At 38.8% G+C, this 17039-nt stretch overlaps 1 protein-coding gene across 6 annotated transcripts in view; it reads right to left on the bottom strand.

Annotated features, from left to right (window-relative positions):
- Positions 1-10565: 10565 nt before the first annotated feature.
- The window catches only part of KLHL20 (kelch like family member 20), a 66911-nt gene continuing 60437 nt past the window's right edge, over positions 10566-17039 (bottom strand). For 5 of the 6 annotated variants that reach the window (XM_031658526.1, XM_031658525.1, XM_031658522.1 and 2 more), the window contains 2 exons: positions 15376-15482; positions 10566-12085 (listed from right to left, as the gene is read on the bottom strand). In XM_031658526.1, coding sequence (XP_031514386.1) covers positions 12001-12085; positions 15376-15482 — 192 coding nt within the window. In that variant the 3' untranslated portion in view covers positions 10566-12000. The other variant, XM_031658516.1, reaches the window with a different exon arrangement.

Below are 17039 nucleotides of genomic sequence, written 5' to 3' on the forward strand. Positions count from 1 at the left end.
CTCACTGCAGCCTCTGCCTCCTGGGCTCAAACCATCTTCCCTCCTCAGCCTCCCAAGTAGCTTGGACTACGGGTGCATGCAATAAAGCCCAGCTAATTTTTTGTATTTTTGGTAGGGATGGGGTTTCACTGTATTGCCCAGGCTGGTCTTGAACGCTTCCCACCTCAGCCGAGGCTCAAACAATCCTCCTTCCTTGGCCTCACCAAATGCTAGGATTATGGGCATGAGCCACCACACCTGTTCTTTATATTTTTATTTTATAGATGGGATCTTGCTGTATTGCTCAGGCTGGGCTCAAACTCTTGGGCTCAAGTGATCCTCTCGCCTCAGCTTCCTGAGTAGCTGGGGACTATAGGTATGTGCCACTATGTCTGGCCGTTTTTCTTTTTTTTTTTTTAGAGTTTAGGTCTTGCTGTGTTGCCCAGGCTAGTCTTGAACTCCTGGGCTAAAGTGATCCTCCCCTCTTGGCCTCCCAAAGTGCTGGGATTGCAGGTATGAGCCACTGCACCCGGTCTGGAGTATCATTAAATTTGTGTATCTTTAAATTTTTAGTATCTTTAAATTTGTGGTATTCTGGTTGTATATTCTAGCAGGCTCCATCCTAGAAAAAGAAGAGCAGCAAATAAATTTTAAATCACATTCAGTTGTCTTGTTATTAATAATATGGCTATTATTGTTTTGGCACTATTTATAATATGGTAACATGTATGTAATTATTCAGATTTTCAGTGTAGGCTGGGCATGGTGGCTCATGCCTGTAATTCCAGCACTTTGGGAGGCCCAGGTAGGTGGATCATCTGAGGTCGGAGGTTCAGACCAGCCTGGGCAACATGGCAGAACCACCGTCTCTACAAAAAACACAAAAAATTAGCCAGGCACGGTGGCACGTGTCTGTAGTACCAGCTACTCAGGAGGCTGGGTTGGGAGGATCACTTGAGCCTGGGAGGTGGAGATTGCAGTGAACCAAGATTGTGCCACTGCAATCCAGCCTGGGTGACATTAAAAAAAGAAAAAAAAATTATCAGTGTAAAAGATACACAATTTTAAAATAAAGTAAGTAAAAAATCATATTACATTTAATTGGGAATATCAGAATTAATTCTTATTTTTAAAGTGCAAAAGTTTTTAATTTTCATGAAGTCTAATTGATCAATTTTTGTTCTTTTATTGCTTGTACTTTGGTGTTGAATCTAATAAATCATTGATTAACCTCAGGTCTTAAAGGTTTACTTTTGTTTTCTTCTCAGGATTTTCTAATTAGAAAATTAGGTCTGTCATTTTGAGTTAAATTTTGTGTATGGTGTGAGGTAGGGTTCCAAATTCATCCTTTTGCATGTGGATATTCACTTGCTTCAGCACCATTTGTTGAAAGTACTTTTTTTCTTATTGAATTGTCTTGTCACTTTTTTCAAAAATCAGCATTTCATGGATGTTTGGGTTTATTTCTGGACTTCCTATTTCATTGTACTTGTCACTTCCTATGCCAGTATGACACTGTCTCAATTACTATAGCTTTGTAGTGAATTTTGAAATCAGGAAGTGTGAGAACTTCAACTTTGTTTTTTCCCAAGGTTATTTGGCTGAGTCTTTTGCATTTCCATAAGAATTTTAGGATCAACTTGTCAATCGTTGCAAAAAAAAAAAAATTTGCTGGGATTTTGATAATGATTGTGTTGAATCTATAGAGCAGTTTGGGGAGTGTTGCCGTAATGATAGTAAATCTTCTAATCTATGAGCAAGATGTTTTTCCATTTATTTAATCTTCTTCAAATATTTTATTCTTTTAGATCTATTGAGAATGGAATTGTTGTCTTAATTTCATTTTCAAATTGTTTGTTGCTAGCATATAGAAATACAAGTGATTTTGTATATTGCTCTTGTACCCTGTGACTTTGTTGAACTTAGTTTTTTTTCACTGAATTCTTTAGGAGTTTCTACATATAAGATTCATCTCATCTGTGAATAAAGACAATTTTATTTCTTAATTTTTAATCTTTTGTTTCTTTTTCTTGCTGAATTGCCTTGGCTAGAATCTCCAGTACAGTGGTGAATAGAACTGGTAAGAATGTACATTTTAGTCTTGTTTTTAGTAGGAAAGCATCATGTCTTTTACAATTAAATATGATGTTGGCTGTAGGTTTTTTCATAGATGTCTTTTATCAAGTTAAGAATGATCCTTTCTATTCCTAGTTTGTTCAGGGGTTTTATTATGAATAGGTGTTGTACTTTGTCACCATTTTTTTCCTGCATCTATTGAGGTTATTCTTGATTTGGTTTTCTTTTGCCAAAAAACACATAGCTTTGTTTACTGGAGAGGTCTGGAAGCAGTAAAAAGCTATTAACAATGAACATTACTAAGACACAGATTATGTTCTGTAAGTATTTCCCACTAAAAGGAGCTAGAACTTCTTGAGGAAGGGCTGATTTCAGGTTTGGGACAAGAAATGTATAAAAATATTTTTCATATATCAGAAAAGCAAGATAGCTATCGAAAGTTGTGTCAAAAGGATAGTCAAAATGAAGAGGGACCCTACTTGCCAAAGGTGAGACAATTCAAATATCAAAAGGAAAAAGTGCAACTGACTGAATATGTAAACATTTATTTACATCAGAATATTAAAGTAAAAAATAATTTATGAGCTCGTACTAATACTAAACAAAATTTTAGAAATTGGTGAGTTACTTTTGGAGGTTGCTGCAGAATCAAGTTCTGAAAATTGGTAAAGGGGAGAAGCAAACATTTTCTACTTTCTAGTATAAATTGTATTTCAAGATAATCAGATAGCTGATCAAGGCAAGTTTTTCAGATATATTTCAGCTGATAAATCCAAAGGAATGATAAGGCATCATTTATAACTCTCAGTGAAATAATAGATGTAAGCATCGATTATTAGTATCTGCTTAACCCCTTAGGTGAAAGATTGATGAAGTATTTTATAATGGAGCTAGCTGATAACACCCGAAGCCACTGCCCACTCTTATATCTCCAAATATGGGCTAAGTATCATGTATGTTATGACTGATGCTTTAGAGCACCTGTGAAGTATTTCTAACAGCCTCTTTTTTTTTTTTTGATTTTTTGAGACAGAGTCTCCCTGTCTCGCCCAGGCTGGAGTGCAGTGGGACTATAGGCACCCGCCACTCTACCCAGCTAATTTTTTTTTTTTTTTTTTTGTATTTTTAGTAGAGACAGGATTTCACCATGTTAGCCAGGATGGATAACAGCCTCTTAATGTGAGTATCTTCGTAGAGAAATATGTTTAAATATATCTGTTGTAGTGCAGATACACACACACAAATAGAATAGAAACTATAGAAGAATTTCTAAAATTAAAGGGCAAAGGAACAAAATAGAAATTTGACCACATGAGCAAATGAAGGGACAGGAAAAAAAGAAAACTTCAAAGTGTAATAGTAAACAAATTAAGTGGTAACTAGGGGAATTTTAACATTGGGTATTAGATGATATTAAGGAATGTTAATTTTATCAAGTGTGATAATGTTGTTATAGTTAGACCTTATCTGTTAAATATTCAAATGTGGGTGAAATACAGTCATGCTTCACTTAACAACAGGGGTATGTTCTGAGAAATATGTCCTTAGGTGATTTCATCTTTGCATAAACATCACGGAGTGTACTTACATAAATCTAGACGGTATAGCCTACTACATACCTAGGCTATGTGGGATAGCCTGTTGCTCCTAGCCTACAAACTTGTACAGCATATTACTTACTGTACTGAATACTGTAGGCAACACAATGGTAAGGATTTGTATCTAAACATATCTAAACATCGAAAGGCACTGTAAAAACAGTATTATAATCTTATGAGACCAGCGATCTGTCAATGGCCAAAACGTTGTTATGCATGAAGTGCATGACTTTAAGGTGATGGCTGGGATCTGCTTTAAAATACTTCAGTGGTGATGGAGAGGTGAAGTAAGAGTGAGAGGAGACAGATAAAACAAAATTTGCAAAATCTGTTAATTTTTGAAGCTGGGTGGTGGGTATATGGAGGTTCATGGGTTTCTTATATTTTTTTATGTATTTGCATTTCCCAGAGTGTGAAAGATGAGAGAAAAACACCCAAGACAAAAAGCTAGAGTCTTTTTAAGCCTAATTTTGGAAGTGACATACCATCCCCCTACACTTTTTTTAATAGAGTTTATTTTTTAGAGTAGTTTTAGGTTCACAACAAAATTCAGTGGATGTTTACAGAGATTTCCCATGTATCCTTTTTCTCTACTGATGCATAGCCTCACCCATTATTAACATTCCCCACCAGAGCTCCTAGCATCGCTATTAGGCACACAGACCAGACCAACCCTGGTGCATTTTGGGAGAGGATTACACAAGCATGTGAATACCAGAATGCAGGGATCACTGGGGCCTCTTAGAGCCTGACCACACCCTCACAGAACTTACTAGAATTAAGCATCAGAAAAGAAAGCTGAGAGAGAAAACTACTGGGATATGAGGCCCTTATGATACCTGGTTCTCCTGTCTTATTTCTGGACATAGGCTTTTTGTACTTTATTCTCCTGAAAGCAGACTGCTTTGATTTCCCTGAACAACCCATACTGTCTCACTGCCTTCCTTCTGTATAGCTTACATATGCTGCTCTGCCTGGACTGTCCTTTCGACTCTTGTCCACTTAGCAAAACTATTACTGTCTTTCAAACTTTTCTCAGGCATAACTTCTTTTCTAATCATTCTTACAGTCCACATCAGGGCAGACTATTGAATCACTTCTGCTGGGCTATGTAAATAATTCAATCATTGCATGTTTTATACTGAGATGCATTATGTAAAACATTACCTGCCTTATTACTTGAAGTTTGGTGGTTTTGTTTGTTTGTTTTTAAAGAAAGGCAGACTGCCACATGCAGCAACTCATTCAGATGTGTCCGGAGTCTTGGAAGCTTGACTACCCTACGTTCTTTTACAAATGGACCTTGAGAGCTTGTTTGGAGGTTCTAGCAGGGGAGTGCAGCTACTTGTATACCCTTGACTGAAGATGGCATCCTCTTTCACCGAGTGCACAGCTTCAAGAGGGAAGCACATGGAGTGGTGAGGGAGGAAGGGCACTCCTGCCTAGCTAGCCAGATCAGCCGAATCAACCCTGGCAATCAATAGAGTGACAGATGTCACAGTCAGATCGCCCTCATATCTGGTTGACGTTTTTTGAGACAGCGCCTTGCTCTGTCAAGGAGGCTGTAGTGCAGTGGTGTGATCATGGCTCACTGCAGCCTGGACCTCCCTGGCCCAAGTAATCCTCCCACCTCAATCTCCCAAGTATCTGGGACCAGAGGCATGTGCCAACACACACAGCTAATATAAATGTATATATAAATAAATTATATATAATATATAAAAATTATATATAATACATAAAATTATATATAAATTATATATATATGTATTTTTTTGTAAAGACGGTCTCTTATTTGCCTAAATTGGTCTTGAATTCCTGGGTTAAATCGATTCTCCCACCTTGCCCTCTCAAAGTGCTGGGGGATTTTATTAATAGGTATGAGCCACCGCTCTAGGCTGATGATATGAGTCTTAAATTCCTTTTACTCTGTCAGTTTCTCCCTCTCCACTTTCTTTTCTTGAAGTTCAATTTTTGGAGAAGCGAAGTTATTTGTCTTGTAAAGTTTCGCACTTTTGAACTTTGCTCATTGAATTGCTATGAAGTTAACACATTCCTCTGTTCCTTTGTATTTCCTGTAAACTAGAAGATTTAGAGCAGCAGTTCTCAAACATTTTTGCCTTGAGATCCCTTTAAAGCCTCAAAAACTTGAGGACACAAAGAGCTTCTGTTTACATGCATTATATCTAGTGATTTACCATATTAGAAATTAAAATAGAGAAATTAAAAAAAATAGTGCATCAAAAATAAACCTATTTACATGCCTTTTTTTTTTTTTTTTTTTTTTTTTGAGATGAAATCTTACTCTGTCACCCAGGTTGCAGTGCAGTGGCATGATTTCGGCCCACTGCAGCCTCTGTGTCTCAGGTTCGAGGGATTCTCCTGCCTCAGCCTCCCAAGGAGCTGAGATTACAGGCATGTACCACCATGCGCAGCTAATTTTTGTATATTTAGTAGAGACAGGGTTTTGCCATTTTTGCCTGGCTGGTCTCAAACTCCTGATCTTAAGTGTATCTGCCGCCTGGGCCTTCAAAAGTGCTGGGATTACAGTCATCAGCCACCATGCCTGGCCCAGGCTATCATTTTTAAAACAATTTTTTTTATTTCAAAAGCAAAAAAAGTAGTGATGTTTTCTTTTACATTTTTGTATGACTCTTCAATTTCTGGCTTATTAGAACTCAATTGAGTTCTTACCTGCTTCTGCATTCAATCTTTTGCAATGTTATTTTGGTTGAAGTATGTCAAGAAAATATGGCTTACACAAATATGAAATTGGAAGGGGGAGGAGGATTTTAAGAGCTTTTCTGATAATTATGGATACTCTTGATATTACATTAAAACTTGACAAGTGACTGCTGAAATCTAAAACCATATCAATAGACCTTTCATATTGTTCCCATAAGATCTGTTGGTCTGTCTTGTGCTTTGGATACATCTTAACCTGTGCATTAATCATTTAGAAAAACTGATTCCAGGAGTTATACAGATCTTCCACATGTTGGCACGCTTCACTATACAATTAAAAAGGCATTCATCGATGTCATCACCAGTTTCATCAGAAAAGTTTTTAAGTAGCTGTCAAGTTCATAGTTGACATAGCCTTCTCAAAATTGTAATTTTTCTCTTGAATATGGTTGACAATAAGTACTGTCAGTTGTGTTCCTTGAAATGATAGCCTCACTTTGTTCATTTGAGAGAAAATGCCTGCTCAACACCCAAGTCTAAATGACCTCAATTTGTGTGTCATTCTTTCAAAAAGTAGGTAGTTCAGCTTGCATCTTAAAACAATCTCAAAAGATTTTCTTGGGACAACCACTGTATTTTGGTTCGCAGCAGTGTTTTATGCATACTTCCCCTTTTGTCATAAAATATTGAAAAAAGATGTATGTCCACAAGTTGAGATTTAGTACATTAATAATTTTTGTTGCTTCATCAAGGACATTTTTAAGCAAATTTTTAAAAATCCAGGCCATGCACAGTGGCTCATGCCTGTAATCCCAGCACTTTGGGAGGCTGAGGTGGGCGGATCGCTTGAGGTTATGAGTTCGAGACCAGCATGGCCAGCATGGCGAAACCTTGTCTCTACGAAAAATAAATAAAAAAATTAGCCAGGGGTGCTAGTGGGTGCCTGTATTCCCAGCTACTTGGGAGGCTGAGGTTGGAGAATTGCCTGAACCCAGGAGGTGGAGGCTGCAGTGAGCAGAGATCTCACCACTACACTCCAGCCTGGGTGACAGAGCGTGACTCTGTCTCAAACAAAAACATGTTTAAAAAAAAAAAAAAAAAAGGTCCTACAAGTCTATGGTGGTGAATACTATGTCTAGTTGTACAGTTTGATTTATGCTTTGATTTATGCCTTGATTTATGCTAAGACACCAGCAGTTTTACCCACCATAGCTTTTGCACCATTAACACAAATGCCACTACAGTAAAAAAGGCAGAAAACTTAGTTTTACTAAGAAAATAGTTTCAGCCGGGCACCGTGGCTCATTCCTGTAATCCCAGCACTTTGGGAGGCTGAGGTGGGCGGATCAAGAGGTCAGGAGATCGAGCCCATCCTGGCCAACACGGTGAAACCCCATCTCTACTAAAAATATAAAAAAGTTAGTCTGGCATGGTGGCGGGCACCAGCTGCTCAGGAGGCTGAGGCAGGAGAATGGCGTGAACCTGGGAGGCAGAGCTTGCAGTGAGCTGAGATTGAGCCACTGCACTCCAGCCTGGGCGACAGAGCGAGACTCCCTCTCAAAAAAAAAAAAAAAAAGTTTCGACTCATGGATACTTTGGCTCAAGCCTGTAATCCCAGCACTTTGGGAGGCCGAGACGGGCGGATCACGAGGTCAGGAGATCGAGAACATCCTGACTAACACGGTGAAACCCCATCTCTACTAAAAAATACAAAAAACTAGCCGGGCGTGGTGGCGGGCGCCTGTAGTCCCAGCTACTTGGGAGGCTGAGGCAGGAGAATGGCGTCAACCCGGGAGGTGGAGCTTGCAGTGAGCTGAGATCCGGCCACTGCACTCCAGCCTGGGCGGCAGAGCGAGACTCCATCTCAAAAAAAAAAAAAAGAAAGATATTGGGGACTTAGTTGGGTGCAGCAGCTCACGCCTGTAATCCCAGCACTTTGGTAGGCCAACGGGGGCGGATCACCAGAGGTCAGGAGTTTGAGACCAGCCTGAACAACATGGCAAAACCCCGTCTCTACTAAAAACACAAAAAAATTAGCTGGGCCTGGTGGCACATGCCTGTAATCCCAGCTACTCAGGAGGCTGAGGCAGGAGAATCGCTTGAATCTGGGAGGCAGAGGTTGCAGTGAGCCGAGATTGCAACATTGCACTCCAGCCTGGGCAACAAGAGGAAGAAAAAGAAAGATATGGGAGACCTCAGGGGTCCACAGACCATACTTTGAGAACCACTGATCGAGAAGCTTGATGAAACCAAGGCTTAAAACTAAGCTTTTTGAAAGCAGGGGCTGTTCCTGTTTAGGAGAAGTCCAAGGGTTCACTGATCTAAATTCACACTGAAGATATGTGTCCTCTTTTCCTAGGAATTCGGGCTTAAACAGTCTTTCTAGGATAGGGGTATTAGTAGGTTACTGTTACTGGAATAACCCCAAATATTTTATGATAGTTCAGTGAATAACCATCCTTTCTTTTTTACATTTAAAATAATCTAAGTTCCTAACCTTACACAGCTAAATAACTGAAAGATCAGTATAAAGGACATGTAAGACAACTTAGTTGAAGAGTTTTGTCATTTCTTGGGACCATTCTTTTCCGTCACTTCCAGCAGGGCCCTCAAAGCAATTTACAGAGCCATTTCTCACAATTGGGCAGACACACTCAGGTTTAGTGGGTCATTTTTGCCTCCTGCTGCTGCTTTCTCTCCTTTTCTATATTTCTTTCCTTCTTGCATTTTTTCTTTGCCCATCTGTTTCCCCAGTTAACACAAAGTTTGAAAGGTTCGTCCCCTACTCCCTCACATCTTGTACGGGAAAGACCCCTTTTACACAGTAGTCAAGAAGTATTATCTGCAGTGTGAGTATCTAGAGGTAAAACATTATGGAAGAGAACTGGGAAGCAATCAAAAACAGGAATGTGGGAATGTGTATAGAGCACAAAGGATTTACAATCAGGGGCTACAGATTTAAGGTTCAGCTCCTACCATGTCATTTCAACTTTTCTAAGCTTCAGTAGACTTACTTATGAAATGAAAATGACTGCCAACCCAACCCCTATTCCAAACTTGAGTTGTGGAAAAAACTATGCACACAAATTAATAAACATTCTATTTTACAGCAACACCTTTAACAGAATACATTTCAATCAATAATAAAAGTGGAGTGCCTTCACTGGAGGGAGAAAACAAACCCCTAACAGTCTCCAGTGAAGACTCTGGCCAGTGCTGTTAATTCCTGGGTCTCTACTCTTGAATCAGTGCCGTATGAATTGCTCTCACTGGGGACTTCCTGACTAATGGAGAGTCTAATCCCTAGTTTTGTTCTTGCTATTATCACTCTCTTTTGCCTCATATGTATGAAATAGTAGAGTCTTGGGAAATACATGGTTTTGCCTTGAAGACTGATTGTTAATGATGTACTACAGTAAGGATCTCATAAAAGTTTTTATACTTTTTACATGTTCATACCAGACTTAGTTAAAATACCTAAGGTCTTTTATTATATTTAGTTTCAGGTAAACCTGCAGTGGCAGTGTGGCATAGAAGGAGGAATGGACTGGGAATTGAGGAAACTGACTTCTAATGTTGGTTCTGTCATTAACTATTCTTAGGCAGACTTCTGTGGTTTTTCAGACTTGGATCAGTGTAATAAATAGGTTTGGACTAGATGATTGTTTTTTTTTTTTTTTTTTTTTTTTTGAGACTGAGTCTGGCTCTGTCGCCCAGGCTGGAGTGCGGTGGCCGGATCTCAGCTCACTGCAAGCTCCGCCTCCCGGGTTCACGCCATTCTCCTGCCTCAGCCTCCCGAGTAGCTGGGACCACAGGCGCCCGCCACTTCGCCCGGCTAGTTTTTTGTATTTTTTAGTAGAGACGGGGTTTCACCGTGTTAGCCAGGATGGTCTCGATCTCCTGACCTCGTGATCCGCCCGTCTCGGCCTCCCAAAGTGCTGGGATTACAGGCTTGAGCCACCGCGCCCGGCCAGATGATTGTTAAAGAGTCCTTCCAGCTCAAAACTGTATGATTCTAAGTTCTACCTAGAAAATAAGTTTATAGGTTAGGTAATATAACATATAAAAATAGATAATGAAAATTCCTATTAATTCTAGCTGGCAATCCTTTTATTCCTTCAAGTTGAAAGCACTTGTAAGTTTACATACAGGTAAAATAAATTATATAGAAACAGAAATTCCAAATTAAATAACAAAAGTACAAGGATAAAAAGCATTAGCTAAAAATTTTTTAATGGTAAATACTACCTTTATTTAAAAAAGTTATACATGCTAGAAAAAAGCATAAATGATACATGTAAACAATTGTTTACTCAATACTTTTTTTTCCTTGAAAAAGGTGCAAATGATCTTTAAATGTAAACATAAAGTTGCCAAACATCTTTGTAGTTGGGGAAAGGAGGTTATTCCTTTTAAATGCAGTTAGTCTTATTCAAAGATTTTTCTTGCAAAATATATTGAAAAAAATTTGTCTATGAATACAATGAGGAAAAAAAAACTTTAACCATTGAAATTATGTTTTTTCCTAAAAATTTTTAACTTTTTACCAGAAAGTGCAATTTGAGAGAAGTAGTAACAATGGTCTTATAGAATGAAGATAATGATACATTGTTTGTATAAAAGAACCAAGATATTAATAAAATGCCTCAATTGATTTTATACTCTTTAATGTGTGCTATTACATGAACTGAATAATTCATTCCCTTGGAGGCTGTTATTAAAGGTAAGCCTCAGCTTAACTAGGCCTGAGCATCAAGAATAAATTGCATAACAGAATTCACTGCTGGGAGAAGATATTTCTCCCTGCTGGTCCTTGGTAGCAATAAGGAAACAGGAACGACAGTTGCTTTAGTTGGTAACATTTTTGAGCAAAAACTGTTGCAGAGCTGCATGTGATTCTCTTGGATTCTCAAGACAGCATATGAGACATATATTGTTTTTATAAGAGGCACTGAGCAGAGCTCTAGATCTAGCAGAAACTCTATGAGAATATTATGAAAAAAAGACTAAATAAACAAATTCATATAGAAACAAGACATAAAATTACACTGATGAAAACTGTAGTGTCTGAGTCCTGGTTTTTATTGATTTAGTATCCCTTCTGAATTGTACTATTTAAAATGAGATGTTGCCTTTTCTTGGTTTTTTTTTTTTTTTTTTTTTTAGATTTTCAAGTGTTCTGGTGGTTAGTGCAAGAATAATGGCTAGCTAATACATTTTGCATACCTACCTTAATTCCTGGTAATCCTTGTTAGTGGAATCACGTGAATGGAGTGTCTAGAAATAACAGCCAAATCATATATAGCCCTTATGCCCTTATTAAATAGTATTTTCAAACCTAAGTCAATACCTTATAAACAAAGTAAGTTTTGCTGCTTGGAATTTTTTTCTTCTTTTCTTTTTTTGTGGGAGGAAGGATAAGTTCAAAACGAAAACAACAAAAAACCATGATAAATTAAAACCAAAAATAAATATTCTTCTGCACAGAGTTGAAAATTATTGTGCATCTTGTAGGTGAACTACTTTCATTTGTATTTCCATATGTTGAGGCACCGGCAAATAATAAAATTTGTTCTAATGTTTTCTCAAGCTGTACAAAGCTCCAAGGTCAAAGCTCCCCAGAATACAGAGGAATATGTACAAGACTCTGTCTTCTCTGTGTTCACCAAATATGGGATTCACAATGTGTCATTTTAATAACTCCTACACCACCCCCTAGCCGACGGTAATTCATCCCGCCATATAACCTGCAAAGAGAGAAACATAATCATATTTTCTAACTGGAAAAAAAGCACCATTTCTTCCACAACTAAGATGTTATTAACACATTTCTATGTTTTATATTACAACTAATATTTTCAGCTTCACACTAATACTGTCTTCATTCTAAAAATTAGAAGCTGCAGTTGAGCACTGTTGAGTAGCAGGACTGTTTCAGAGATTGACATGCTCTCATAGGAGGCTGTGTGAAGAATAAGAGAGCATCATATTCACTTTTTGCATCAGAACTTTACAACTTTATACCTCACTGACTTCTAACAATTACACAGAATTATATATTCTACATTTTTGTAATTTTGCCCCTGGCTATATTATTGTCCCACCTATGTTTTCCCTTTGCCTAAAATTCTTTAAATATTTATTTTTATCCCTTTGTCTTATATGTACTCTGTAAGCCTCCTCAAGTCTTTTATAGAACAAAACTGGATTTGAGTAAAGTCGCACCTAGTTTGTGACAAGATCATCTTCAAAATTAAGGACCTTCCATGGAGTAGAATACTAGACCCTTATCAGCTATGAGGTAGAGTTGGTTTTTAAGTCTGGGATATGTAACTGCAAATATTTAGTTATTAATCTTTCAACAGATGATCCTCAAGAATTTCATGACTATTACTTTGTCATCTATTACTAATTCTATTTAGTGACAGTTACTAAGAAACAAGTCCTCAGATAAGATTATAGTGATTAAGTGACAGTAAATTTGGCTGTCTTCAGAAATTATGCTTACTCAAAATTCTTAGTAAAAATAGAAAGCTGTATATGGAAGAAAATATCCTGCCAGTGAGAGGCCCAAAGCTGCCATTACCTATCCTTTACCGTTATTAGGTTTTGCTAAAATGTTACCTTTCCAATGAGGCCTTCCCTGGCCACCTTTAAAAACAGATTCCCCTCCCTGTACTCCCTAGCCTCCTCCCCTGCTTTGATATTTGCCATAGCACTTCCATCTACTGGTATGGTACTGTTAGTCTCCCTCAATACAATTGGTTAGCTCCAGCAGGGCAAAAAATTTTTTTTTTAGATGGAGCCTTGCTCTGCCACTCAGACTAGAGTACACTGGTGTGATCTCAGCTCACTGCAACCTCCACCTCCTGGGTTCAAGAGATTCTCGTGCCTCAGCCTCCTTAGTAGCTGGGATTACAGGCGTGCGCTCAGCAGGAATTTTTTGTTGTTGTTGTTTAGTTTTGTATCCCCAGGGCTCAGAGCACTTAGTAAATTTTTTTTTTTTTTTTTGATATGGAGTCTCACTCTGTCACCTAGGCTGCAGTGCAATGGCCCAATCTCCACTCACTGCAACCTCTGCCCCCCAGGTTCAAGCGATTCTCCTGCCTCAGCCTCCCAAGTAGCTGGGATTACAGGTGTCCACCACCCATGCCTGGCTAATTTTTGTATTTTTAGTAGAGACGAGGTTTCACCATGTTGATCAGGGGGTCTCTAACTCCTGACCTCAGGTGATCTGCCCACCTTGGTCTCCCAAAGTGCTGAGATTACAGGCATGAGCCACCATGCCCGGCCATTAGTAAATCTTTACTTAATGAACAGGACTGTAAAAATGTGATGTAGGAGCAAAAAGTACTATGCTGTTATTAGCTTGACTTTAGTTTGTGACCACTGAGTCATATGGAGCTGTGAGACATATGGAGGATCCAAAGCATGTCACTTAAATCTCTGTGAAGGTTGTGGCTTTCCTAGAGATAGACTATAGTTGAATCTAATAGGGTGATGAAAAAACCCAGGTGGATAGTTGCAGGCTTAAAATTAGGAAATGTATTAGAACACAGTAAGAATGGACTACAAGACTGCCTCTTTTAGAACAGTAACAGTAAAACAGAGCTCAGCTTATCCTTCATGGTCATAAGAAAAATTTCCCAGAATGTCTGCTCCTCAGCTCACATGTCCAGCCTGATATTTCTGGTTGATGTGCAACCTTAGCCACTGAGATGGTAACCCTAAACTTGCTTAGGCAAGTAAGCCCATTTTATTGAGAAGGAAATCCCAAATTGCTTAGAAGGCAAAACTGTTTTCTTAGAAGACTAGTATTTAGAATTAAGTACAGATATGCCATACATCAAACCCACAGTACCGTTATTTTTAAAGTTTGAGAATCAACTGTATGTTTGGCATTTTAAGTTCTTATAGGGTTTAAGAGAATTTGGCTTTTTAGAGCATCTATAAGATTACTCTGGCCGGGCGCGGTGGCTCAAGCCTGTAATCCCAGCACTTTGGGAGGCCGAGGCGGGCGGATCACGAGGTCAGGAGATCGAGACCATCCTGGCTAACATGGTGAAACCCCGTCTCTACTAAAAATACAAAAAACTAGCCGGGCGTGGTGGCGGCGCCTGTAGTCCCAGCTACTCGGAGGCTGAGGCAGGAGAATGGCCTGAACCTGGGAGGCGGAGCTTGCAGTGAGCCGAGATCGTGCCACTGCACTCCAGCCTGGGTGACACAGCGGGAGACTCCGTCTCAAAAAAAAAAAAAAAAAAAAAAAAAAAAAAAAGATTACTCTTGTGATTCCAGTATAAAATATGATTGAGTAAAGATTTAGACTTAATTATTTTAAGTTTAAAGGTTTAAGAGAATTTTGCTAAGTTTGTAAAGGTTTTGAATATTTAAAATAAGTGCAAAAGTCACCTAATTTATGTGAAATTATAAAAACTACTTAACTACTTAGGAAAGATTTATTAGACAATTGAGGATTTAAAAGCAAAGTAAAATTAAACCTAGAAATGAAGTTTAAGTTAAACTCTCTTAAATAAGATGTAGACTCCTCCCTAAAAGTTAAAATGGGTTTAAAAATGAAATATTCTTTTTTTAAACATTAATTTTTCAAAAGTAATTGCAATTTGTTTTTCCTAAGCATAGGTTTCCCACAAGAACACCAAAAAATGGCATGGACAGATTTGGAGCCAGACCTAGGTTCTAATTCTAACTCTGTCACTAAGTCACTTAGGCAAGTCATTTTATTTCTCAGTGCTTTTGTTTCCTCAGCTGAACATGATCGGACCAGGAAGGATATTTTTTCCCCTATTTTACCCATCTCTAATGATAAAACTGGACAGTTACTGAAAAGGAGAATTTTGTAATATATCAGCCACTTTAGAGCAATCAAGTCAAAATGAGCCATAAATATATGTAACTTCAGCCCTCTTCAAGGTACTCCAGTGTACTGACCATCCCAGTTCTGATGGTCATGGGCTATCTCAAGCTCATGATTTCCAAGTCAGTAGTAAGGTGATTTGCTACACAGCTTAAAAGTTACCTCCATGTATTGGCATCAGGATCAAAAACTTCTATGGTCTTCAAGTATGTTGTGCCATCAAAACCTCCTACTGCCATGAGCTGTCCATTGACCACTGCCAGGCCAACCTACAAAACCAAAATATAGTAAGCTGCTGAAGAAACTAGACAATCATTAAGGAAATTATAGACTGGTTTCTAGATAAATCTGTTTACAAAAGATAATTCTTTATGGCCTTATATTCTGGTTTACTGAAACACAGAGGGAAGATGTAACAACAAAAGTCTATCAAATTAAGGGAACTATAAAATTATATATTCAATTAGAATATTCACACAGAATCGAAAACATGTATTTCTTAAATTAAAAAAAAACTGCTCACTAGGAGTGAGCAAACAACCTTCAAACTGCTCTCACTTCTTTTGGTGTTTGCCTGCTCTAATCTTTCTAAATTGCTACTAAAATTCTCTTTTAAAAATACAAATCTAGGCCAAGCATGGTACCTCATGCCTGTAATCCCAGCACTTTGGGAAGGCCCAGGTGGGAGCATCACTTGAAGCCTAGAGTTCAAGACCAGCTTGGGCAACACAGTGAGACCCCTATCTCTACAAAACTAAAGTAAAACAGAAAAATAGAAATCTAATCATATTGTCACTTTCCTCTTTAAAAACTTTCTTACTTTGGGAGGCTGAGGTGGGTGGATCGCTTGAGCCCAGGAGTTCGAGACCAGCCTGGGGCAACATAGTGAGACTGTCTTTACAAAAAATACAAAAATTAGTTGGGTGTAGTGAGGCACACCTATAGTCCCAGCTACCTGGAGGCTGAGGATGGCTTGAGCCTGAAAGGTCGAAGTTGCAGTGAGCTGAGATTGTGCCACTGCACTCCAGTCTGGGCAGCAGAGTGGGACCCTCTCAAAAAAATCTCCTAAAACCAAAACAACTTTCTAAGCCTCCCTACTACTTAAGGAAAAGTCTAAAGTCCTTATTATGTTACTCAGGCCCTCCAGAAATCTATCTTAGCCCACTATTTGAGCCTCACCGCCTATAGTTTCCCTTTACTCCTACTAATGAATCCTATGCTGCAGTAAAACTGGATTAATTGCTAGTCCCTGAAGATAACATACATTTTTCACACCTCCACACTTTTGCACATGTTCCCTGGCTGGTGTTTTCTCCTCGCCCCCTTCTCTCTCTCTCTCCCTCTCTCTCTCTTTTTCCCTCTCTGTCTCACTTACAGGGTCTCACTCTGTCACTCAAGCTGCAGTGCAGTAGCAGGATCACAGATCACCATAGTGAAACCGTCTTTACTAAAAATACAAAGAAATAGCCGGGCATGGTGGCACGCACCTGTAGTCCTGTAGTCCTAGCTACTCAGGAGGCTGAGGCAGGAGAATCACTTGAGCCTGGGAGGTGGAGGTTGCAGTGAGCCAAGATCGCACCACTGCACTACAGCCTGGGTGACAGGCTCAAAAAATAAAACAAAAAAACAGTTCACGATAGCGTCCACCTCCTAGGCTCAAGTGATCCTCCCACCTCAGCTTCTTAAGCTGCTGGGACTACAGGGATGCACCACTACATCTGGCTAATTTTTAAATTTTTTGTATAGATGGGGTCTCATGTTGCCCGGACTGGTCTCAAATTCCTGGGCTCAAGTAATCCTGTCTCTGCCTTTCAAAGTGCTGGGAT

This window comes from Papio anubis, chromosome 1 (assembly GCF_008728515.1).
Source record: "Papio anubis isolate 15944 chromosome 1, Panubis1.0, whole genome shotgun sequence".
Lineage (NCBI taxonomy): Eukaryota > Metazoa > Chordata > Mammalia > Primates > Cercopithecidae > Papio > Papio anubis.